The sequence below is a fragment of the Haemorhous mexicanus genome, chromosome 1 (genome assembly GCF_027477595.1).
Source record: "Haemorhous mexicanus isolate bHaeMex1 chromosome 1, bHaeMex1.pri, whole genome shotgun sequence".
NCBI lineage: Eukaryota > Metazoa > Chordata > Aves > Passeriformes > Fringillidae > Haemorhous > Haemorhous mexicanus.
Genome location: NC_082341.1, coordinates 56,330,379 through 56,357,507, shown reverse-complemented (window position 1 = coordinate 56,357,507; position 27,129 = coordinate 56,330,379). Strand labels below are relative to the sequence as shown.

At 41.6% G+C, this 27,129-nt stretch overlaps 1 protein-coding gene across 2 annotated transcripts in view; it reads left to right on the top strand.

Annotated features, from left to right (window-relative positions):
• Nucleotides 1–27,129, top strand: part of EGFR (epidermal growth factor receptor) — a 156,761-nt gene that overhangs the window by 82,674 nt on the left and 46,958 nt on the right. For both annotated transcript variants that reach the window (XM_059850076.1, XM_059850067.1), the window contains exons 2-3: nucleotides 25,147–25,298; nucleotides 26,763–26,949. In XM_059850076.1, coding sequence (XP_059706059.1) covers nucleotides 25,147–25,298; nucleotides 26,763–26,949 — 339 coding nt within the window. The remainder of the gene's footprint in view (nucleotides 1–25,146; nucleotides 25,299–26,762; nucleotides 26,950–27,129) is intronic.

Sequence of the window (27,129 nt, the reverse complement as noted above, 5' to 3'; positions counted from 1 at the left end):
CAGCTGTGTTGGATTTAAGCTGAAAGGCCAGGCTCTGTCAGGTCAGTCAGGGGCAATCCCTTCTGCAGAGTGGCACACAGGTGTGCCCTTCACAGTTAATGGGGCATGAATAATTTGCATTTTTAAAGGTATTTTCATTAATACCACACGTGTCATTGCAGATGTATCAATGTGCTAGTACTGACAATGAGCTCTGATAATTTGCTAAAAAGGATATAAAATAAAGGATGCAAAAATTTTATAACTTTTTTAAGACCAGTTGTATCTCTCCTGTTCCCCCTCTCAAATTCCAAGAACAGACTTCTCAGATCTTGGCTTCAATAATTTTTCATCCATAAAATAGAGTTCGATAGCAGAAAGTATGAGGAGGCTGACAGGGTTGTGCTAATGCTAAGAAGGGAAAAAAGATATCAGTTTTGCCACTGCTCATGCAAAGTCCCTTTTGTGTGCAGAGGCAGGCTCAGCTGTGTATCTTTGAGGGGAAGAATAGGATGTGATCTCTGATAGCTTTAAAAAAGAAGGTGGGGTAGTATGAACACGTTGTCTATTGGTTAATAGTTGTTCTCTTCTTTACAAATAAAGCAAGAAGGGACAGGTACAAGAGAAATAATTGGGAGCTCTTGATTTTTCCCAAATGAGTCAGTCTTCCTGGGGGTATTAACTTTGTCATTTATGCAGATGATAAGAAAAGGAGTGGATATTTAAATAAATACTCTCAAATTCACATGGGGATTTACCATTCTTTGAAACTGGCTTCACACTGCCCTTGTTCATGTTCCCGACTGCAGTTTGGCTAATGTTGCCTAATTATTTAAGGCAGTCCTGGAATTGAGCCATAAAACATGGATTTGGATAAGCATTTCCTTGCATGTTTTAGGCTGTGGCCAGAGACCCTGCCACCAGGAGCACTTGGGCATCCATAGGGAAAACCCCTCCGGTGTTCTTGCTGGTGCTGCAGGCACAAACATGATGTGAAATTCTGGGCTGAATTGCTGGTAGTTTCAACAGGCTATTTTCCCATGGCTGCAGATCAGGGACATGTATTTGCTTCAGGGCACAGGTAACTGCATTTATTGTTCCTGTTACTTGCTATGTGCTGTGGACTCTGTTCTCCCTCATGTCTTAATCTCTGCAAGTCAGAAGATACTGTTAAGTGAAGGCAGAATTTGGTACAGTAATCCTAAGCATGTGGCCTGTGGTAGTCCCCTTGTGCTCTCAGTCAGAGGGAGTATTAAGGGAATTATTTTATACAGACCATTTCAAATTTTATTGTTGCTCTGGAAATTAAGAAGGGAACTGTATCATAGGCCACAGGAAAATTCATATTCTACTCTGTGTAATATCAGATATATGTGTGTACATTGGAGTCTCTTTGCTAATTAGCAGCCGTGAGGATCATCCCCTCATGCTATAATTTACTTTCTTTCTCAGGAAATTTCATCAGAGCTGGTGATTTTGTGCAAGAACTCTGTTAGATTTCTTTGTCATCATTCTCTTCTTGCCCTGCTTGGTGCCTCCACATCCTAGCAGATATCACCCTAGAGGGTGGTAGAGATGGAGGTGGCGGAGATGTTGGTGTCCCCAGGGGCACCTAAATGGCTCTAGCATGTATTTCAGAGAGGCCTGAAGAAGCAATAACTTGCACTGGCTTTAGACTTCTCAGTCTCTGGCATCAAGTGGACCAAAGTGACCTTTGTTTCTTCATAGTAAAGCATTGTGTCATGCCAGATACTGTGAGTAATTCCCATTTGGCCTCGCATCGTTTGCCTATGAGTTGTACATGAACAATACCAGCAGCAATAAAATTTTGGGTGACACCTGATATGTAACTCCCTTGTCCCTTGCTGGGCATAATTCTGTTCCTAAATGAGATGTGACATGTTTATCGAGGAATCGAGGATGGGTTTGTCTTGTCAAATTCTGAGTGCCTTGCTGGGTAGCAGGGCAGAGGAGGAGTGTACCTGTGGGTGGGAGAGCTGACACCATCCTGTGTCTCAGGGATTTGGTTGCCTTGTTTTTCTCTCATCCACTAAAATGTGAAAAGCAGACTCGAGTGGGTGACAGATCCAGTGAAGAGTCCGTGCCCCAGGTGAGTGCCCGGATGTTTCTCCTGCATGTCAAGTTTTGCTGGCTGATGTTTGGATTTTTCTGTTCACAGCCCAGAAGCTGACTTGGTGGCTGTGCAAACCCTTTCTGAGTTAGTGGTGACTGCACCTACTCCATCTGTTTGTTGCCCTCTCCCACTTGCTCTTCCCAAATCCTATGCATGTTAACTCAGGGTGTGAATTTAATTTTTTATTATTATTTCTGATTTAACTCAGCTGGGGGGCATGTTGTATTGCAGCAGAATGCTGACTTCTCTGCTCAGCTGTGGCTTGGGATGGCAGGGCTCTTGCAGCCCACAGTAACCTTGGCTTCAGCCAGCTGTCATGCTCGGGCAAGTTTTGTCTTGCTCCGTGATGCTTACCTGGCCTTTTGTCATGGACCAGCCCTGCCTCTCAGGAGCGTGACTACACCATGAACCACCAACCAGATATTGGGCAGGATGGTTCTCAGCACCCTGTGGTGGCTGAGAAACCTCTCAATGAGGCTCTTTGGGGCTGGAAATAGAAGTCCAGTTGTGCAGTGAGCTGAGTTTGCTTGGCTTGCTGCAAAGAGTCTTCAGTGGCCCCAGATAAATATGAGTTATTATAAGAAAGCCAAGGGTGTAACCAAGGACAAGGCTTACCTGTTTTAGTAATTGGAAGAGTACTTTCTTTTTTTAACAATACCCACTCAGTATGACTGGTGTATTCTTCAGAAAGCAATGATTCCCCCCTTCCTGGGAAATACCCTTACTGATGCCCAGCCAGCACCAGGAGCTGAGCTGGGAACAGCCCCAGCAGTGCTGCCAGAGGCAAGGACAGTGTCAGCTCTCCCCTATGCAATTCACTTGTGTCTGTGTTGGGAGGCCGAGGTGCTACTTCTTACCTCCTTGCCATCACAGATGACCCCAGTAATTCTTTTCCCTTTAGCTGCCATTAACAGAACCATCAACCCCTAACAGCAAAACATATCCTTAAAATGTGGCTGTCTTGATTTGTGCATATTTTTCCTGGTGTTGTTTGTGGTGGGGTTTATTTGTTTTTCATCTGACTCAGATAGTGTTTTAAATTTTTTTGTGTATGTTCATGACAGGGTCTTTACTCATGGCTCCTGGAAATTGGCACTTCACTAAGGCCTGGTACTTTAATATCAGATATTGGCAGAGATTTTTTATTAGTGGTCACAGAGAAGATTAAACACCTCCTGAATGTAGATAAATACATGTAGACATTTTAATAAAGTGATAGGACACAAGGCTCCATATATTAACAAACAATAGCTGCTGTTGGTTATCTCATTTACTCTGGGTAAATGAACTCTGAGTGCGTCATAACCCTGATTTTCAGCTTGCAAATGGTTTTGGATGATGCGGATAAGAAGGCAGAAGGATTTTGCTTTTGGGATTTTCTGGGTGGTGATGTCAGGCAGTGGGAAAGGAAGCAGTGTTGGCTCTGGGATGGGCACAAGGGTGTGGGAGCAATGTCCCCTGGCCTGTGCCAGCCCACCCAAGCTACAGCTCCCAGGTGCACTCCTCACTGCACAGTAAGCTCATGCCTTCTTCACTCCTGGACTTTGCTTTCCTAAAACAAGACCTTTCTCCTTTTTGCCTTTTTCTCTTAACTATTTTGAGGGAAGCTGAGGGAGTACAGCCTTCTGGTTCGCTGCGTTCTGGCTGCTTGTTTGGAAGAAGGCAGATTGCAGAGGTTAGATCTTTAAAGAAAAAGTTGAATCTCCATGGAAAGCACCAAGTAAAAAAATAAAACCACAAGGAGTTGAGGATGAGGATACATACAGAGAAAACCTTGATTAGCAACAGGCAGTGACTGATCACAAGGAATGCAGCCCTCCTATTGATGATGGGAATATTTGTATTTCCAGGCTTTTGGCTCTTGAATACTATGTCCTCATTTAGACAGAGAGTGGTGGTGATGGTGCACACCCCAAAAAAATTACCCAATATATGCAAGATAATAATTTCTTCCTCTTGCTTTTGAGATGCTGATTCTCATTTGACCTCCAGAACAGTGTGTTAAGACAGAATTTATCCTTTTTGGTGCATTTGTTTCCCTGCATGATTCTGCCCAACTGCAAGTGGCACTCAAGTAAGTACATGATAAACTGTGGGATAGGTTACATTATAGGCAGCTTTATATAATTTTTTAACTCACTTGAGCGTTTCTTTTGAGGAGAAAAACAAAACTTAAAAAGCACTTTCAGATGATGTGGTTCTTCTAAACAGCACTGGGTGCTGTAAATCTGTGTGTGTGTTTGTTTGGGAGCATGGAGGGAGAGGCACCAGGACAAGATGTTTGTGCTGGGACAGGTCTCTGGCCACACATTTCTCCCTCCTCTGACCCCCTTGTGTACTGTGACTACATGACCTGATAATTACATAAGCAGCCCTGTGTGATAGCCTCCCTTTCTCCCAGCACTTAAACCAAGGCCCTCAGAGTTCTGCAAAAATGAGCAGTATTTCATTTCAATGGTGAAGACAGATGCTCTCACTTTCATCCAGGAGAGGATGTAGTCCCAGATGCCTTCTGTGGGGATAAGAGTGGTCACACAGGCTGTGTACTGCAGGAAGATAGGACTGCCAAAGAAGTTGTTTTGACTGCAGTAGAGAAAATAAAATGTGAAAACCATTAAGGAAACATGAGAGAGAATTCAAAAGTGTGGCCCTCTTAGAGGATAATTTCATACTGGAAGGACCATTTAATCAAAACTCCAGATCAAGCAATTATCAAAGTTCATAAAGTTTTCTCCTTTCTGCCCTAACTTCCCTGCTGCAAGCTATGTGCTCATTCAGCTTTCAGTTCAAGGGGGTTTTAGTGAGTGCTCCTTGGCATCAAGAATAACATACTAAGTCTAGTTTTTCCTCTCATTCATAACTTTAAAAACTGTGATGAATTTGGATTTAATTAACTAGATTGTCTTTAAACTGTTCTTTCTTGGTGCTGCCCATGAGAGTGATATAGATCTGGAATAATTTTGCCCCAGTCAGTGTCATTACTTCTGTTTTGATTTAGATGTAACTGAGAGCAAAATCTGATCTTCCCTGAGAAAGCCATCATCTACTAGTTTAAAAGGAAGACTTGAAAGCTCAGTGAGTTATGGAGAATATTCTTAAAGCTCTGCTGTATAAATCTCACAGATTTGTTTTATTAAGAGGAAAGACAGAGCTAATTCAGTTAAAAAAAAAGACTTTTTATTTTGCATTTTTTTTTCAGTTCATTGAATTTTATATGCATTTTCAGAAAGTATACCAAAAGAAGCTTGAATTCTGTCAGATCTAGGGTGTGAGGTTCATTTTATACAGGTATATGAGCTTTCATCCTTCCTCAGGGGAGAGAACGCCTTCAAATGCACATTTTTTCACATTCCCCTTCTGGTGCAGCTTGATCCCTCAGATAAATCACTACTCACTGTTTATGTTATCACCGTGGAAAAGTTTGTGAAGTCACAGATTTGGCAGCACGGTTTCACAAACATCCTTGAATAGGAGAACACCGTCTGGGAAAAGTGAAATGTTTTATTACAATTTGAGCTCTCAGATTTAGATGTCTGCAGTATCTGCTGAAAAACCTCCTCCCCCAGCCAAGAAAGATGGGGGTTAGACTGATCTGCCAACATTTACGTTATCATCTGATGGTCTCTTTTGCATTTATTTTATTTCAGCCATAGCCTGGGCTAATTTTGGCACCATTAATACAAAATTTGGGTTTTCCTGCTTTAGTTTCTAGTGATTTTTTTAAGTTTGGGAGACAAGACTTAACCACGTGTGAGAGTGGTGTCTCAAATCAGTAAGACTGTGTGGCAGCTATAAACCCTGTGGGTATGTCCCACAGGGACACAGTGGAGGGGACAGAAGCCATCATCCCAGATACCAGAGCAAGAGGAGATGCTAGTGAGCAGTTAGCAAAGGATGCAGGAGTAGTTGGTAGGATGCAATATCCCATTGCTCTCCTGAAATATTTTGTTGCTTGCTGCTCAGAAACAGACAGTAGGAAAGAAAAACCCCAAAATTTGTCAGTAGCATTGCAGTGAATTTTAAAATGTTTTTGTCAGCAAGCTTACAAAACAGCTTTTTTTTCTCCCTCCAATCTGGAACTAGTTCCCAAACCACTCTGTAAATAATACCTTTTAAAAAGTCCATAATAAACAGAAAGTTACAGTTCTGGTCTTCTACTTATCTCCCCCTAATTTTCAATCAGCAATAACGAACAAACTAGTGCATGTGGAAATAAAACTTTATTGCTCCCCATGACCTCTCTGACCTTGCCTGAGACAACATTTGCATTTGGCTTACTAAATAAGTTTTGCTTTTCTGGTAAATATTTGTTCTGTTTGGAAAAAAAGTCCATCGGGTTAATTGTGGTTAATAGTTAGCCAAAAAGTAACAGGTAAGTAAACAGAGCTTAACAAACAAGGTGTACAGGAAGTAGCAGAGTGTTTTCTGAGGCATCACAGACAGATAATTTATCAGGTACAGCTCATAGAGCTTCAGCAACACAGATATTACTGTCTGAGTTTGGTTTTTTTCAATTATATTTCCCTTAAAAATTAACTTAGATTTAAAAGACCAGCCTTCCTTGTTTCTCTGCAAAGGGCATGAATGCTAGAAACTTACATTAATTAAGAAGAAAATGAATCAGAGGTTAGCTCCTGGTTATATCAGGTTGACTTTTGCTACCATGAAAGCATTATATGGTGCTGAAGACAGACAGGATGTTTACATGTACATGTAAAAGGTACTGGCCAGGAGAGATCTGCAGGAAAGTAATTCTTAATGGAATTTCACAATCTTAAGTCTTCACTGAGAGAAATGTATCATCTCCACTTTTCCAATCACTCTCCAGTCACAGCAGACCCATGTCAAGCTCCTGTTATGTATGGTTTAAAAAGAGTGATAAATACTTTATTTTAAAAGTAAGCAATCATGATTCTACATGTCTGTGCAATAAAATGAGGCCCCCATATTTTCAAGAAGAGAGGAAAGCCACCTGACTAAAGAACCTTTAGAGCCTTTATTCTGCCTTTGAGATCATGCTCAGCTTCAGAAAGTGCTTTGAAGGAAAGGAAAATGAAGGTAAATAAAGTAAGAGGAAAATAGTCTAAAGCTTTAGTTGTGTTAGCAAAGATCAGTTCTACCAGGTTGTCTTTCTTGGTGAGATGGTTCAGTTCTTGCTTTTGTTTCATTTTGTGGAGATAATTACTAGCCTGAACTTCAGTAACCCAAGTAATGAAATGAAGTTGCTGCATAACTTGAAGGAGGTGAAGTTTAGTAGCAGAGTTTAAACTTGGATAAAGAGCTGATTAAAGGGGACACAACAGATTGTATCAGAAAAGCTCTGGAGACAAGTATTTACTGGGCATCCTTAAGAATTGTTCTTGGGATGTGTCTAGTTAAATATTTTCATTAAAGGTCTTTGCATAGGTGTTTCTCACAGTGATGTTTCACAATGGAGAGCTGAAGAGGAAGGTTTGGGTAGCATTTGAGTAGAATTAGAGAATGCTAAGAAGTGGAATAAAAGTTAAAATTGTGCAGAATGCGAAAGTACATACTTACTCTGTTTTAATCTGGAAGAATGGGGGAGTGTACATCCAGAAAATAAGGATACACTGTGCAGAATGTCCCAGTAGTGATAAAGAATTAATATCATTTACAATCCACTGCCAAGTCCTTGGCAGGAACACTGTACATAGTTCTGGTCCCCAGTTTAATGGAATATGGGTATTAACTGGATGGATATAACAAAAGGAAAATCAGGGAAATATGCTGGTTTATGAGACAGGGCTAAGAGAGTTGAATGAATCAAAATAAACTGTAACATGCTATATGCATTGGAAAAGACAGTATCAGACTGGGAAGAAGCTACCTTAATGGAAAGAACAATGCTAGCACAATTTATAGAAATAATCTGAATGGTAAAGCCTGAGTTTAGGCTGAACATTTAGAAGCAAATTTCATAAATATAAGAGGGATGAAGGTTTGGAGCAACCTTCAAGAGGCACAAAGGGCCCCACTGCCTCCCTGGGGCTCCATGTGTTTCCAGAGGCCTGTGGCATGGCACACATTGAATTAAACATAAGCACTGAAGACAGAACCTGTAGATACATGACATGACCCTATAGGTTCTAATGGATAAGAAATCTGCTTATAGCTATTGCTGGTGTCATTCATTCCTATTACTCTCCTAGTTTTGTGTAAATTAATAAGTCACAGGCAAGTTAGGTCTTGTTACAACCCAGATGTTTGTAGAGAAATTTGATTTATGCTGTGTCTCTATTGAAATCTTAGGCTGTCTGCAAATAAAGGGACATTGTATCCTGTGCAGTGAGCATGAATAGTTCTGTTGGTTTGCTTATCTGTGCCTGTGGACTGCAGAGGGTCTAGCAACAGCTCACACCAGTGAGTCCTTCGAAAGCAGCTGTGTCTGGTGCTTCCCCTTCCTGGGCATGAGTGACTCAGCAGCACCCAGCTGTTAGGAATGGTGTGACATGGGTTTCTGCCCTTTCAGAGGCAGGGTTGGAGCCCATCTGGCAGGCAGCAGGTAGGGTTTGTGCGTGTGTGCAGCACAGCTGGGCTCGGTGCTTGTTTGTGTGGTGGCGTTCCGGTGCTGCTCTCTCCCCACGCTGGCAGTGCTCTACATGTAATGCAATTATTGCAGTCCCCTTCCAGGAGGGGAAATACCTCAGGAGATGTCCATGGCCTCCTAAAGTACCCATTCATGAAAGCACTTGGTGCTAAGGTAAGGTGGTCAGAGGAAGTGTCCATTCTTAAAATCCCAGATGAGTGAATCACTGAGAAATACCTCAGAGTTTTCAGGAATATTTGTAAGATTGCAAAATCCAAACACTTCCTGCAAGGAAGAAGAAGGCACTCAGAAAGCATATGTAATATGTCAAAGCCATAACTTTTGACCTCTTAGCCCTCTTGAGCAAGAGATTCCCAGGCTATTAAATTGTCTTTATTGCTCTGTCATATATTTGTAGCACGTGTTCAGTAGTAAATATCTTATCTCATTAGAGACCTAAAGAAAAAACTGTGCTTTCCTAAAAAAAAAAAAAAATCCCAACAAATATCAACCACTAAAAAAACAAACAAAACCAACAAAAAAACCCCAAACAACCAAACAAAAACCTTTTCTATTTTCTTAATCAAGACAGGGGCATGACCCTAGATGAAAAACCTCTGGTGGAAGAATTCAAGACTTTGTTTTGAGTCATGGTATTGTGCCACAGAGGATAAAGTACATTTTTAAGTCACTGATAAATACGCTGACTACCTTTATTTAGGGACACACTGTTACATGATAGTGCTGAGAAATAATTAATGCGCTAACTTGGGCAGTTGTCATTGCAGAACATAATGCCTCACATCCCCACGTAACTCCCACCCTGTTTTCTCCAGCCAACTGGTGAACAAGGAAAAAAATTTTTCACATCATAGCAAGGAAATAGTTACAGTATCTGGGTTATGTGATGATAAACTCCTGTGGAAATTGAAACAGGATTGTTTTTCACTCACAATCAACTCTGTGTTACTATCATGCTTATCTATAAAATGTACTGAGTCTTTGTTTTCTGAAGCACTCAAGAACACTTCCTAGCTCACTGTGTCTTCTAGCACTGGGATATTCATTGCACAATTAGTGGGGTATTTATTCCTCTGAACAAAAAGCTTATTTGCTCTGCTTTAAGTAAAGCTGATGACATATATTCCTTGAAAATAATGAGGAAGAAATGACAGTGCCTGCATAGGGATATTCCAGTAAGCATTTGCATGATTGGAAGTGTTTTCTTGTTAAGGGGTTTGTGCATAAGCACACGAGACTTTATGGGAGACAGTGGTTAGCACTGTTCATGCTCAGGGAGAGATGGGAAATTTGTGTGCAATACTCCTGCCACCACTCTCCCACAGTTCAGTCTCACCTTTAAGTACTTCAGGTAGACTTATGGTGGCAACACGAGGCCATGTAATATATATATATATATATATATATATATATATATATATATATGTTATAAATGAGTGTGTGTGAATATACAGTGATAGGGGATGCAGGGGGTCAGGCAGTGATAGGAGGTGCTTTAAAGGAGTTCACAGTTTATGCATACCAGTGGTTTCCAGCATTGCTCAATATGCAAGCACCTCCAGTAGTTCTAAGGGAGATGGGGTACAGATCTCTCTAGCAAGTGTAAGCCTGCTTTTCATTATTTAACTTTCATGGGCATGAAAATAGTCCAAGGTCTCCCAGGGTTGTGTTAAGCACAAATTGAAAATCTCTAGTTGAGGAAGCACATAAAATGATGCCTTAGAATGAATGAGATAATCCACTTTTGCAGTAGTAAACACAGAGCTCTAATAGCATCTCTTTATTAAAAGCAGGCAAAAAATAAGTTTCCAGTGCCCTGTCTTAGAGATGTGCACATTTTGTCATTGCTTCTGAAATCCTGTTGCTTCTCTATAAGTTTTCACATAATGAGCACAGTGAAATGCTTTCCAACAAGAGACAGCCTTCCAGTTCTGTGGTATAGGGTTTGATTACTTATGGTCAAGTTTGAATCTAAAAAATTGCTTGAAACCAAAAAGAATGGGATAAGGCTTTAAGGCAGAATTTTCAAAAGCAGCAGTATCACCATCAGGGCTTCAGCAGCTTCATCGTTACGTGGTCACTGATCTAGGCCAATGCAGATTTTCCACTTGATGAGTTTTGTATTCCGGAAGCGTAAAACTTATTTTCCCTTCCTGATGGAAAGCCAAATTTTAAATAAATGCACTTAAATGGAAAAAGTAGGACAGGCAGTTTTGCATGCTTGAAGACATATGTTATTAGGAGCAGGTAAGAATACATTTGGCATTTATGAGCATCCCCCCATTTTTGGGTTGGATTAATTCCTCACAGAAGTGCAGCTTTAATCTGGAGGTTTCAGAAGGCCAATATTTTACTGTGTCCCAGCATCTGGCAGAGCACATCAGTCACATCCTGCAGTTGCAAGGGCTGTGGGACTCCTCCTTGGAACAATGGGCAGAGGGAAAAGCGACACCCTAAACCACCACATTTGAGTTACTCTGAGACCTACATTTTCTTTCCTAAGTTGTGTTAGTAGCGCATTATCTGGAATAGATGCACACTGCCAGAGCTTTTTCCCACAAGTATAAACTGCATTGCCATTTATTGGGAGAGTTTAGTAAAGCATAGCAGAAACTTTCCATAGACAGTTTTGAGACTTTTAATGGAAACTTATTTTGGCAAAGCTCTGAAAGAACTCAGTAATTTCATTTATGAGGTCCAAGAGCTAAAAAACACAACCCCCTTCTATTGGGCGCTGTCTCGTAAAAGCAAACCTGGTGACAGCAGAGACATCCTGTAGCTGTATAACACAGCCAGATCAGAAGCTTGATTTCCCCAAGGGGTTGCTTAACTCCTGTACCAGAACCTTCGGGGAGCTTGTAAGCAGAATGCAGCTGTAATGCATCTACCAGCAGCTGTTTTCTGTCCCTTCTAAGCCCATCTTTCTCTTTCTTTTTTTTTTTTTTTACTTTTACCATTATTTTTAATGTCGTTTTGCATTCTGCTTAAAAATGATGACACTGCTCCAAGGTACTGCAGCCCAGTGCAATAAATGAAGTCAATGCCCTCATGCAACCCTGATATCAACACAGTGATGTTGCATTTGGGGCAAAATAGGGGCTCTTGTTCCTTCAGAATGTTCCTTCATGGAGGCGTAGTAGGTCTTTAAAACTTTACTTCTTAGTGGCAAAACTTCCATCTTTGTTTGAGTAGTGCTGATCCCTCCTTAAGTGAGGATTTTCAACAGCCAGTGCTGATGGCCACCTCCCTCTGGCATGCTGTATGATTTACATGCCAGACTCCTATTCCTACTTTGGAAAATCTGTCTAAATCTTTTGAAGTTTTTTAATGCAGACCTTTAGTTCTAGTATTGAGAACAGGATTGTTTTGCTTTATTTTTCCAAGACTGGCCATACAATCCAATGTAGTACTACACAGTCTTGCATTCAACACCACAAAGTTCATTTCCTAGCCCATGGAAGAAATAATTCTATTTGTTCATTATGAGTATTTGTTTCCACATTTTGGGAGGTGAGGATGAAGGCAACACAGAGCTGCTAAAACACGAAGCTGCTAACACACAAAGCTGCTCTGTTCTCTGGGGCTGGTAGCATTTCATCACTTGCAGTGAGGCTCACAAGAGCTGCTGCAGCTCCTCCATGAAGTGATAGATAGATAGTGATTGAAGACTGGCAAATGCATCAAAGGCAGCCAAACAGACCTATGGCTTAAAAAACCTGGTAGGTGTCATTTTTCCCAGATAAGCTGGCTCTGGTTTTAGTAAGGCTTATCAGAAGATATTTCACAAGGCAGGAAGCAGTTTTGCAGTGGAGTGGGAGAGTTGACTGTGTGATGTGTCCGTTTGCTCAGAAGGTGACCATTTTGCAATTTTGGAAACTTTCTGGGATACAATGGCCAAGGCCAGATCTTTCTGAAGTTAATGTCATTTTCTGGAAAACAAAGTGCAATTGGTTTTTCTGGGGGTTTTTTTTCTGCTGACATAAATGCCTGCCTCACATAATTTTTTCCCCTCATAGTTTTAGTACTCCATGAAAGTCCTTGGAGATTCAAGCATGCAAATTCTTGGAGTGATGGATCTCAAATCTTAACATTGCTTGGCTCTAATATCTTCTGAGGTTGCTACTCTCCAGCCCTTCCTTTTGCTGAATTTCCACCAAAGATAAGGCCTGGAGAAAAATGTGGCATCTCCAAGCAATGTACCAGAAATATATTAGAATGTGATTTAAATTGTCTTGCTGTTCAAGAAACTTCTTCCCACAAAAAGCTGAAGTCAAGGAAGTGGGTTTCTTGGGCAGGTACCTAAGAAGGTATTTTGGAAGGTGTAAGGCATCCTAGCTGCACTGGAGCAACAAACACGTAGATGGTGTCTGTGCTTGGCAGATGAGCAGGGCCAGTCCTCCTGCAGCACTGCTGAGATGCCCCACAGCAGTGCTGCTGGTGCTGGAGCTTGCGCTGGGATATTCCCAGCTCTGTTCCCCTTTGTTTTCTTCCAGGAAACAAAAAAAGCCAGAGACTTTCCAAACTGTAATATAGTAAAAAGTAAAAGCTGATTATTTCTAGTCAGAGTGGGAAAAAAAACCAACCCAAACACAATGGATGACAAAAATTCCTCCATTCATCAAAACTCTTGAGTGCAATCTTTTGCAGAAGAAACATTGCAGGAACAGAGGAGCAGATGGGAACAGGAGCAAGTGAGATCAGTTCTATAGTCAGTTGTCTCTGGCTTTCATGTCTCTTCATGCATTTTGCTGCACTAGTAAAAAGTTTCTGGCATTTCTTCCCCATTCAAGACACTTTTGGCAAAGATAAGCACAGTCCAACCGTCTGCTACTGATAAAATTTTCACGTTCTGTGCTGGAGCTTAGGTTGTAGCTGATTTACCAGCTTTTTGTATATAAGGGGACGTTTATTCCCCATGTTCCCTGAACTGATGGGGCAGTTTCTTTCTGGAAAATATTTCTGCGAGGGGAGGAATGTGTTAAACCAGGTTTGTGTCATTTATGTAAGGGGGGATTTTCTTTTAATCCTTTTCTGCATGTCATCTTCTCGATTTTCATATTTGCATGTAGGGGAGGTGACGTGTTTGATAAAGCTGTGCGTTACTTTTCCTGCCTTGTTGCTTGGAAAAGGTCCTTGAGAAAACCCATCCCTCAAACATTTGGGACAAAGGAGTTGCAGAACCAAATTTAGCAGCTGCAGTCATCTTTATTATGATTTGAAACTGTTCACAATTAAACAGCCACTAATTCTGAGTATATGTGAAACAATTTGACCTAAAAAGACACACATGTCAATGCAAGGCAGTGTTTTGATAAATGTAAGGCTTTGTTCTTTTCAAAGAAAAAAGCTTCACTTACCCATTTTCAATATTTGTTTTATTAGTATTTTCAAAGACAAATTTTTTTTTTAAAAATCCCCAAACAAACAAACCTCAGAAGTTTTTTCTCTGTGACCTGCATGAATGGACATTATGATCATAGAAGTCTAAGAGCGTTGGCAGGGCTTTATCCAGTATTATATTATATGTCTGGAGTTCAGATTGCAGATGTTCTGGGCTCTGTACTAAGCAATGGAGCTTTTGCTTTGTTGAAAAGGGTGAAAGGACATGAGGAAGGAACCATGCAAATCATGAGATGGAGAGGGAACTTCTTTGGAGTTTGAACAGCATGAAACGTACTGTAATCATGCATTTCAAATACCTTTTATAGTGTTCAGACCTGTTTACAGGTCTTCACAGAACTGAACTCTGGCATTAAATGTGACTGAGATTCCCTATTGCTAAATAAGACCAGCTCTAAAAGCAGTCCGCTTGCTCTAACTTGCAGCATTTATAGTAACAACGACTGAATTCAATGTTTTTTCTTCCCAGACTTTTGAAGATAAATTGTTCTTCAACTTCAAAACTTACCCAGGTGCTGTTAAAACATTTTGTGGCTTTTTAGCTGGGCTTTCAAAATGTAATTGTAGTTCTCCTCCTTCCAGAATAAAGGGTGGTAGAAAGTCTATTTACCTCTTTTATTAAATTTCACACAGTTAAATTAAGTGAAATAAGTGCTTGATTCAGATCCCATTCATTTCAATAGCAGTCTTTCCACTGAGTTTTAGTCGAGGTTTAAATGAAGATCAGAAGATGATCCTCATTTGCATCTAATATGCTCTTCTGCTATGCCTTTTAAACTTAAATATTACCAGAGGCTCTTCAAACCCAGCAGCGTGTATTAACTTGCTTGCTTGTCAACATGCACAAATATCCAAATTTCGTCTGGAAGCCCTAGAGTAATTGTTAGCATTTATTCCCATGAATGCACAGTTGTTGAAAACAAACTTTTAAAGCTTTTTATCAGCTTGCATTTGTGCTTTGTAGTCAGTTGACAGGGCATTTGCTTCGGTAGTAACTTAACAGTACCTTTTATTGTTTGAAGCCGTAAATACTGTTTATCTTAGTCCTGTCTGCAGTTTTTGTCTTGTTTTAGTCTTGCTAGAGAAGGTGACCTCATTCTTAAGGGACAAGATGTCCCGTAGGGAACTTTGAGGCATAGATCTTCCTGTAGCTCTCCAGCTTGACTCCACAGGAGGCTGGCACTTACTGTAGAGCAGCTTGGGAGGGAGTGTTGGGACTGATGCAGCTGCCCAGGCCCAGAGGCTTGGTGCAGCATTCACCATGGATGCTGGCAGCACCTCCCGTGTCTTCAGTGGGCAGAACCACACACAGAAGTGGGTGGGGTGATCATGGAGGTGGGCAAGTGTAGTTCAAGGCAGCAGATGAAGTTTGTGTGGTTGCTGTTGTGCTTCAGCAGTACTCCACATATGTTGCATCTCTAGAGATGTCCGTCTGCTTGTCTGGGAGAGCTACATATATATATATATATATACACACATATATGTATGTATATGTGTATATATATATATGTTTGTGTGTGTGTATGTGTAATCATGTATTTATTGGTGAAAAAAATAAACATGTGTTGTATTGGTAATAGCAAGCTTTTAGTGTTCTACTTGGAATCAGCTGCAAGTGGTTTTTCTTGTCCTTTTTGAGCCAGTATGTGAATGCTCACATAGAATTTACACCTCAGGGGATTCAGAAATACGTGCATGAGAACCACAGCTTACTTCAACATAAGACTTGATTTAATATAAATAAAGAAAAACATATGACTTTTTTCATTGGAAGGCACAAATTGAAATATACAATTGCAGTGTCTCTAGAAATCCCACATGCTAAAATGTTCACAGCACAGTTTAATGCCTTTAACTCTCATTTCTCAAGTTAACTTATTTTGAAACAATTTTAAACAATTCAGTGCTGATGTAACTAGCAACTGATCCCATATTTTCACGGCCGCACATCTTCAGTTTCTTTTTATTGTGCTATAAAATCCTGCTGCTTCATAGATGTTGCCAGAACAAACAACAATGAAGAATGTAGGGTTTTTTTAGACTGTGGAACACAGGCTTATTTATCCATTGTCATCTACTTGTTTTCCCAAATATCCTGGTGTAGATCTTAAGGTGCCACAGCCCTGCCAGACATGTGTCCCCAGATTGAAGGCTTGGCGAGCTATGCCCATTGGTGGAGGTCTTTTGGCTGCTTGCTGTTGTGCTCTTTGCAGACTGTTGACACCACTTGCAGCAACACAGCGATACAAACTTCACCAGGGATGCCAGGAGAACCATTTCATTTCTGTGAGCCATTTCCCAAGGCCTGAACTTCACATGAATGGAGCTGTGTGACACTACTTGCGCTCCAGAGTTCTGCCCAGTGGATGCACACAGTTTTTGAGATGAACATAGTAGATGTGCTGGTATATGAAGCTGGAGGATGGGAAGACTGCAGCCATGGACTTCTAGCCAGAGCCTGTGCTGCCTGATAGACAGACCAATGCTTGGAGGAAACAAGCCACTCTAGTGCACAGACCTGCTGGGACTGACACCAGAGTCTATTGCCCCTTGCATGGTCTTGTTTGGGTACTCACAGTGCAGTGTAAGACAAACTCGCTCTGGTCAGTACGTGGATTTCACACAGCATGAAGATCACTCTTCTAAAACACAGGCATGGGCAATGCTTTCTCTTGGGGGACCCAAAATAAGTGGGATGGCAGAACAACTATCCAGTATAACCAATATACCACCAACTCTGCCTTTCCCCCACTCCTTAATTTCCTCCTCAGTGGTTCCCAAAGTGTTGTTCCTTTCCATAGCATTCAGTGGTGTTTCCCAGTGCTGTACACCTCTGGAATGTCTACGCTGCAGTTGGCATTTTGTCTTGAGGAGTCCCATTTTGCACACTATAGCATCCAGCTTCAGTTACTCTGTTGTATGTAGGGAACAGTGAGTCTAAAAATGGCCAGCTAGGGCATGAACTCATCACTTTGCCCATCCTGATACTGATATATTTGTAGAGCCAAGCTGATCACCCTGCTCTGTTGGGCTCCCATGGGAAAACTTCTTGGGAGCACCTCAGAGTCCATGCTGACTTCACATAGCACAGTCAGTATGGCTTGAATTTCTCTAAATATGGTTAAAAAGTGGGGAAAGGTGCCTCTGTGGTATTCTGCACAAAATTTGTTAAGTGTAGTGTCTAATATTTAGAAACTATTCATTTATAAACTACTCATTATTTAAGTTCACTGGTTATTGCACTTGTAATAGACCTGGCCTTTTAACCTTGAGCAATAGCTCAAAAGAAAAAGCCCCATGCAAGCTCTTAGTTACCTTTGTGGCAGCCTCTCCAGAGGGTGTGAGTGGGAAGACCAACCCAACAGCAGCACCCCAGCTGCTGGGCAGGGTGTCTTGGGGAGCTTGACTTTCCAGCCATCATTCTCAATAAATAGCCTGCAAAAGTCAAGGCAAAATCCTAGTGCACTAGTCACTGGCCATGTGTCAGGGACATGGGCTGAAATGTAGCTTGGAGAAGGGCTGAAGCCTGAGGGGAGCATCCTGGTAGCACTGGGAGTGGGAGTAGTGCAGAGGCCAGCACCCTCGGGGCATGCTGGGGCTCCACCAGGGATTAATGCCAGTGCCTGCCTCCCTTCCTTCAGCATTTTGCCACTGATGGGCCCAGTGGATCTTGGTTTCTCCCTCTGGTCACCTCATATTATTCCCAAGTCTTTCTCAGGGCAACTGCATCCCAGGACCCCATCTTCTGCCTATTATGTGTTCTGCAGTCTTTGATGGAATACCTTGCCTTTGGCTATAGTTCATGTTATGTTGTTCAGGGAGCTTATTTTCCTAAATTATGCAAACCAGCATGTGCAGGTCATCTGTCCCTCTTTGTTATTTAGAACTTCAGCAATGCTTGTGTCATCTGCAGGAATCTTCAGCAGTGATTTGAAGTCTTCTTAGAGATCAGTGACAAAACCACAGGAAGAAAACTGAGCTAAACTCATATTATCTTTCAGTACCTCAGTGGAAATACCCTTTCTCAAAATTCCCATCCATTATTCACCTTTGGAAATCAACTTTTCCCCAAACTGTAGAAAATTGCAAGGTGACAATTCCTGTTTCTTTGAAATTTTGCTTGTATTTACAGAAAATATCTGTATCAACAATAGTTTTATTCTAAGACATTCAGAAGATAAAGCTTAAATCTGGGTTAGTCCATCCTGTCCATTTACTTGCTCCAAATTTATAACGGTATCAGCAAGAGAAGAATTTAATCCCCCATCTAATTCACATTGAAGCCAGTGGAAAGACTGATTTCAGCACATCCTGGTCTGGCCTTAATCTCTGGAGGATTAATAAGCATACATGCAGAATTAAATAATGGCAACGAAGAAGAAAAATAGAAATATTAGTAAATGATATTGGGGAGGGAAAAAAAGCACCCTGGGGAATTAATAAGGTTGAATCCCTTGTTGTCAGAAATACTGTGACTTTGGTGAGGTCTTCATCCAGAAGCAAGTTGATTTGTATGTGATTATTTGTTCTTTCATGCAAATGCACTCACCAGCAAACAGACCATCTGTCATGATGCCTCCATCCTTGGCAATTTAGGATGTGACTTTCGACACTGAAGGGCAGGTCTCCACTCCTAATTGGAGTCATGAAGGGAAACCTAAAATTACATTTATCTGGAAAAGTTGTTTTTGTCAAGTAAATAGAAATAAGAAACCATCTGGGAAAGCTTTCCCTCAAGGCATATTCTTTTTCTCCACTAGGGTGTTAGTTTTGGTAATCTTTGCAATTACAGTTTCCATCTAAGTATTTTTAAGAGCTCTGTCATTGTTTTGGTCCCAATGTGTCTAAAAGTTGGAATTAATCTGCATTACTCTAAACCACACTGTTTGAGCAAGAGCTTGCTAAAGCCACATGAAATTGTTTTTCACAGTGTTTTAAATTAAAGCATTTGGATATGTGCAAAATCATAATCTTCTGCAGAAGAATTTCCAGTGCCCGAATGTTGCTGTCATTAAGCTGAAACTGAACTTTTTAGGCATTGTATGGGTTTGCAAACACTGTTTTCAAGGAAAAGCATGTGCCAGCTTGTGAGCACTGTTTGTACTCCTCACCTGTTTCCTAGCCTTCCTTTCCATAACTTCCCATGGCACATTGCAGCAGATTTGGTTTTCCTTTTGTGTCACGTGAACTTTCCTCCCTCTTGAAATTCCTGCTCAGTGAAACATACTCAGTAAACATACTCAACCCAGCAATACTGGGTAATTTCTCCATCCCTTCTCTGTAGGGCTGAGGAACTTGTGACTATAAGAAATACTTCTATTTGAGTGATTGATTACATAAAATGTAATGTCACTTTCTTATTTCAACCTCTGATATTTCATTCCGTGTTTTCTTTAGGGAAAGCATTGGTTCTTTCTCTTTCTAATAGGTTAATCATGGTGACAAATGTCCTGTCTGTTCTAGTACTTTGTTGTAAGCTTAAATATAATTATTTTGATGATTTGACAGCTAGTAAGCTGCACTTTGCTGGTTTCCACTGCAGGTTGTGTGGATCCATTTGATAGCTGTAAGGGTATGCTTTGAAGGTGGTTAAAAAACACCTGATATAGAGGACCTGCCCTTAGAGCTGATGTGCATATTCATGCTTAAACAGCAAGCATCTTCATTTAATTTCAGAGGGCCTCTTAGATGAAGATCCTCATAAAGGGGAAACAGTTTTTCCCCAAGGAAAGATCATGGAGATGTAGGGAATGGCCAGGATCCCCTCCATGTTGTGCAGGAGTTACCCAGGGGATACAATGGGCAAAGGTTGGGATGGTGTGATTGCTCATACAGACCCAAATTGAGCAATATTTCCAATACAGTTATTCCAGTTCACTTGGAAGGTTTTTTTCCCTGCACTCTGATTAAGGTGTGTGGGGTGTGGCCAGCACTGATGGTAGCACACCCAGTAGTAGTGTTATCTCCCCAGACATTCCGTGGCAGCTTTCTATCCCAGCCAAGCACCCAGCAAGGTGCTGCTCTTCCATTAAGTACCTAAAACCAATCAAAAGTGAAAGTTCTGCTAATGAGTGAGGAGAGAGGAACATTTATAAATACACTGTCAGATTAAACAAATATCCATTATCTACAAGTTTTGTGTTATTGTCAGTAATGGCTGTACAAAAGTACATTAATTTATCATACTCGGGCATGTATAGTTACAAATGACATATGAAGCATGGAAATGGACTTGCATATCTCTGAAATTGCCTTTGTGAGTTACTATTTTGATGTGTCTATCAGAGCTGAAGGGAGACTAACACAGGCTAAGCATGGATAGAAACAGAGGGTAATTTGGGGATTGGTGATAATTTGGTTTCAAAGCATTCTCTGGGGTTTTTATCAAGTCTGGGGCAAATATGCGTGACAGACTTGGGACTTTGGTAAGCAGAGATTTTCTGGGGAAAAGATGAAAACAGATTTTACTTCTATCAGTGCAATTGCTGCAGGGCCCATTTTGTTTAATCTGGGCTTGTATGGATTTGGGAAAATATTGTCACTTAGCATTACAGCTGTATGGATGCCCTCTGTCTCCCTACCATCCCTTGAGGAAAATGCCATTTAGGAAATGCTTTGGTTTCATGCTACTACTTCAGGTTGCACAAGAAAAAAGTGGCCAAGGAGCACGGGGTTGCATCTCCAAGAAATGCTCCTGTAAGTCCAAGTTTGAGGCAGAGAGGGGGAGGAACAAGCATGTCTGGGACACACAGAAGGTTTTAGCAGCCAGGACAGCCAACCCTGCACTTTTCATAAGCACTAAATTCAATGAGTTTGCATTTGTCAGTATAGTGTGCCTCTTTCCTGAGCCCTTTGATTGCTGCTGCCTTATACAGCACCTGACACATGAGTCGTTTCAGCAATATCTAAATTTTTGTTGGGCTGTCTGTTGAGGTAATGCTGCCACTGATTCAAGATCAACATCACTTTAGCATTTAGGAATTGCAGCATATGGGCTAAAATCTATATCACATAGAATTTAAATGCTTCAGGGTGATAATCCCATGATGCTGCCTTGCAGAATTCTGGGTTGCCCCCATGTCATAGGAGTGGTGGCTGGGGCACTAAGGGCCCAGCAGATCACCCTGGCTGGAATAGGAGAGCCCTGCACTCCCAGCATGCAGCCCTGCTCTCAGCACTGCCGCAGACAGCAGCCTCTTGGGACGTGCCCTCTGTGTCAAAACTTTCCAGACCGGTTGTGTTTTTATTATATTAACATCACTGATAAAAGCAAAGCTTTCGTCTTTCAGGGATCAGCCCATGGCCTGAAGTTCAGTTCTGGATCTTGGCTTTTCTGCTGGTCAGGGATGTTCTTACCCTGAATGTTTTACTCTCCCTTTTAGCTAAAATGTGTAAGTGTCCACGCAGAACATATATTATACAGTACATGTTACCATAGCCTCCAGCAGTACCACACAAGTATCCATGCCCCCCACTGACTCCTAAACTGGATAGTGCTGGCTTTGCTACACATTGAACCAAAATTATGTAATGAATGTATTGCGTGTGGCGTCAGAATCTGTCCTTTAGAGGACAAGTAGGTTGAGTTCAATAGAGGTTAAATCATAATAAATTCCATCCACTCAAGCATGCACATCCCACTTAAAACTCTGTGGAGTAGGGCGAGCATCTCATTGTCTGTGCTTTAGCCTCTGGCCAGAGTGGCATTCACACTGTGATATTGTATACAGATAATTATAGCATGTATCTTTTTAGAACAGTTTCCATAAGCAAAGAAATTGCAGGAATGGTGTTATTCATCAGATATAAGCAGGCCATTTTATTTTCTTTTCAAATGTTCTAGTTGAAAAATTATTCTGCACTGTTGCCTGAGCTCAGTAATACTGCTGCAGGGATTTACCTTATTTTGTTTGATTTGGGTTTTATTTGCTCAGCATGTACTGCTTATGACCCAGGTTCTCACTTGGTAAATACTGGTGTGATGAAGTTCACTTTGTGGATGTACTTAGATTCCTTATATCTCTCAGCGCAAACAAAAGTTTGTGCATGAGGGAGAAAGCTCCACTGAGGTATTCTGGCTGATACTCTGACAGCCACACACTGTTGATTTCTTAGCAGAAGCAGCCAGCCCTCTTTATTCTGGTCACCAGATCATAACTAACATCTCATCTCAGCTACTCTTTACTGGATGGAGGATGTGATGAGGGGGACCAGTGCTTTGGCATGATTTTGGTAAAGAACCACCAAAGTGCTCTCTGCCTACAGTACAGGGGAAGAAAGCAGGTCCTGGGAGACCAAGCAGAAGCCTTTTCAGAGCTTGTTATGTCTGGGTTTCCCTCTGCAGCTTCACAAGCAGGGAAGTTCCTTCTCTTGCCTATTTGATTCTGCCTCCTTGCTCTGTCCTCTGAGCTGTTTCCAATGCATAGAGCACCATGGTGAACCACAGCAACAAGATTTCCTGAGCTAAAAATACCCTCTGTCTAATTATTTATTTATTGTCCTATATTGTTTGTAGCTTGAATCTACTCTTTGACATGGTTCCCTGAGAGGTCCCATGGGAGAGGGAGAAGTGCAAGAGTAACCATGCCCTCTGACTGCTGCCTCGGTCTTGAAGCAGTGAAAAAGTCAGTCTTTGTCAAGATAGCTGGCCCAAGTTCAGAGCTCCAACACTTGTCTGATCCCAAGAGAAGCACATTCAAATGAGTGCAGTTTGTCTTGGGGGTTGTTTCAGCAAGCTGGGCTGTTTAATTGTATGATCTGACCAGTGCCAAGCAACATAGAGTCAGTCAAGGCACAGGATGGCCAGGAGGATGCCACCAGGGAAGCTCCTCCTTCCAGCCATCCTTTGGTTCAGATGTAGCATAAACACTGCAGCTTTTGCACTGGGCCTGTCTTGAGTATTGGGGCAGATCTTTGCTGCTAACCTCAGAGATGCAACAAATGCATCAGGTACATTTGGGGACCCTGAAGACCACTGCAGGATGACTTACATCTTTTTTATTTCTGTGAGCAGGCTAAACTGCACCTGCTCCTGCACTTGTTGGAGTGCTTTCCAAAAGCATACTGTTCTAAAGATCAGATATGAGATGCCTAAACTGAGCATCCACGCTGAGGTTTTGAACAGTCTGAGAATCTGTAATTACTGTTTTTTCCTTGGTTGTAGAATAACATTGCTTAAAATTCAAGATGCCCCCTGGGATGACTCCTTGACCTTTCCAGTCAGTTCAAAGACTCTTCATCCCTGTCCCCAAGAGCAACACATTTTCCAGAGCAGACTAGCCATATGACATTACTTCTAACTTTCAAAATGTGACCACTCCATGGAATAAAAAATACCCGTGACTGATAATTTGTGGTCCTTGTACTTGAAGCAGACATCAAAAACAGATTTGAAGTATGAACACAGTACAACGGTTAAGTTTGAAGCTGGAACAGAAACTAAAACAGAAAATCCCACACAGAATTTCTAAAGCAAGTGTTAAGAAATTCAGAAATTCAAAATACATAAAAAGGGTCAAGCAGCTCAGATGCGGTACTCACAGCCCATCACAGTGTTCCCATTTACCAGCAGTTGCTGCTCTGATTCCAATAATGTTTCTCTAGATGTGTAATGAGAAATAACTGAGGAATGTGAGTGAACAGCCTTGCTTTAAACATGGTCCAGAGTATTTAATCTGTTATCACTGTAACTCCTAATGCTGATGATTGTACTGAGAAGTACCACATGTTCAGTGAATAGTTTTGATGATTGGTAAATATGTTTTTATCACTGTCATTACACTGTTTCTCCTACTAATAAAGCATCAGTTGTTCGGTAAATCTTCAACAGGTATTGTCTTTTGTTGCTAGAACTGAAACATATTTCCAGCTTTCTCAGGAGTCTTTGTTATTTGCTTTGCAGCGCACCAGTTTGTGATTGGTGTTTCTGTGAATTATGGCTCTACAAAAGTATCATTTCATGTATTCATTTCTCCAAGTTAAAACAATGTAATTCTTTCAATATGGAAAGCTCTGCAGTCAGGCTGGGGTTGCATTATGCAAACGATGAGATAACAGATTCCTTTTGCTCCCACTGAAGAGCAAAGTGGAGCTGAAGGAGCCCCTGGAAGGGGTTGTGAAGTTTTTTAACACATTTTCTTCCATATAATTCTCCTTTGCTCTGTATTAGCATAACTGAGAGATGTGTTCATTTGACCCCTGTAGGGATAGCACAGGGAATGACTGTATGTATGAGTACAGAATTTTTCAGGGTTGTGTCTGGTGTTTTTCTTCAGAGCAAGTTTGCATTTTACTCATTCATTGCAATCAAATACAATCTTGATCACTTTTTTCAGTTCCTCTAGATTTAATAAAGCAGAGTAATATAATTTCAGGAGGGGATTATTTTTTCCATCATGCTGTTATAAATATTTGGAATCTCAGTGGTGCTCTGTGACACCTCTTCCTTCACCACCAGGCAGAAGTGGATTTGACTGCCAAAGATGAATATGCCAGAAAATCTCCTAAATCTGTCACACTCCCAAAATGTTAGAGTGGCAAGAGATGTGTAAGCCCTGGAGGTTCAGTTAGAACTTAAAATCTGAATTTGTAGCTTAAGGGGTCCTTCAGGAAGCCCCTCTTCCTCCCTCTGAGCTTACAAGGAGACCCAATGCCCCTGAAAGTAATGTAAAATAGGTCCTCAGGAAAATCACCTTTGGTGATACCTGGCAGCATGCCAGTTTCAGTAGTGTTCAGTGGAACTGTATCAGTATCCTCTCTTCAGGAACTGAGTTATGTCTGTGCTGCAGAAAACTTAGTGCTACCTGTGTACAAAGGCCTCTTATTGGAACTTTTCTATATCAGAAAGTGATGGAGGGTTATTCCAACTCTAAATTCTGGTACATCTCTGTCCTACACTGCATACTCCCTGCATATTGCCAGTGGAGTCATGACAGATAATGTTCTTATTTCTTATGAAGCTGATGCTTAACTTACTGTAGTGCTTTTAAAGGAAAGTGAGCAACAAGTCTTTGCCCTGTAGTTAATTCTTCCTTTCCTTCATGGAGCTTTCTCCTTTTATCCACAGTTTGTCAAGGGACAAATAACAAGCTGACCCAACTGGGACATGTGGAAGACCATTTCACCAGCCTGCAGAGGATGTACAACAATTGTGAGGTGGTACTCAGCAACCTGGAGATTACATATGTGGAGCACAATCGTGACCTCTCTTTCCTGAAGGTTAGTGTTCATGGCCAGTGCGCCTTCTCTGCTACAACAAATCCTATTCCAGTTTTTAAGTGCAAAGGATCAGCTGCTGGTAAAATTCTGTGGTGATCCAAAAAGCATAGCTAGTTAAGGTGAGAGGAATCGCATCCTCCAGTCTAGGCATACCTGTAGGCTGCAGGATGCACTCAACCCTACTAAAGAAATCAGGTGCTTTGAGAAATAGCTTTTCAAGCACTGTTCAGGGTGCCATGCAGATGGGTTTCTTCTCATTTATAATTAGAATTACATCCATACCTATTATCTCACTTCTCAGAAAGCAAAAGGCTTTGTGGTGCTGTTGGGCAAAGCAAAGCACAAAGCGAGTGGCAGATTGTGAAGTGTGGAGGCCTTTTCCCTGCCCTCCAAACTGCAGTCCCTTCCCCTGCCACAGCAGTGAGTGCCTCTCCAGCCTCAAGTGCTCACACCCTCAGCAGGCAGGCAAGTCCTGTGCAATAACTTCCCACATAGATTCTTGAAGTGATCTTCAAGATAATCCCCTGTGACTGGCACATGGGCTACTCCCATCTCAGCATTTGTTTTGTGCACAGGTTCACGGGCAAATTAAGGCAAGCTGAGGAGGGAGTGAACAGAGGCTTTATGTTAAAACCCAGCCATGGCATGGGGACCTCCAGGTTCTCCACACACAAGTAACAAGCAATATCAAAAAATCTGTGGTTTGAACATATGGGTTACAAATATGATGGTATTGCCATTCTTCTTTCCCAAGCACGACCTGATCAGGGAGCTCAGGGTTCCAAGGAATGTAACGAGTCTCTTGAAAATTTACTGGTAATCTTCATAGAAAAGGAAAATATCCTTAGTAGCTGGAAGGTTTTTCACTTGCAGTGATTTTTGTAGGGGATAGAAAAGCATGCATTTCACAATGCAAGACAGGAATAAACCCACATGCAGGAGCAGTACCTCACTTGTCTTTTCATCCTGTAAAGATATATATTGTTTAAAAAGGAGAAGGTTGCCTAGTCTTCCCCTCTAATGAGCACAGGAAGGGCCACAGAAGAGACCATGTAAAAGCCTGAATCAGGTGTCATCTGTGTGCTGCCAGTTGCTGAAAGCTAGGCAAGTGTTTATGGGAAGCATCACACTTAGCCATTTCATACATGCTTGCCCTTTTCTCCTGCATCCCCTAGTCTGCCCCACTTACCCTTACTTGGGGACAGAACAGGGGTATGCTGGACCTTTGGAATGACCCCCTGGTAGCTCCTGAAGGGGTGAGTTTATAAATGCTTAACCACCAAGGTTTTGCAGGTAGTCCCTTTTTCTTCTTGGATTTTTTTTTTTAAATGAGATTAGGTGGTCTCTGATCCCTTAAAATTGAAAGCTGGTGGATTGGAGGAGTGGGAGGAGGAAAGCCGTTATCGAAGCGTACTTCAATAGTACGCTTGATTAAGCACCTTGTTTCTTCTGTTGCTCTCTCAGTCGATACAGGAGGTTGCAGGCTACGTTCTCATCGCCCTTAACATGGTGGATGTCATTCCCCTGGAAAACCTCCAGATCATCCGAGGCAATGTGCTGTATGACAACTCCTACGCCCTGGCTGTTTTATCCAACTACCACATGAATAAAACCCAGGGACTCCGACAGCTGCCAATGAAGCGCCTTTCAGGTGAGACATGGGCAAGAAGGGGAGGCACCTCTAAAGCCAACTTCAGCTGTCACTTATTGGTGTCAAGACCTGTTGGAGATTGCCTCTCAAAATCCATTTTAAAAGCAGGGATCTGAATGTAGTTTACTAATTGCTTTCCTGCTAGCCAGTCTTCTACAAAGAGAAGGAAAACTCATGAAG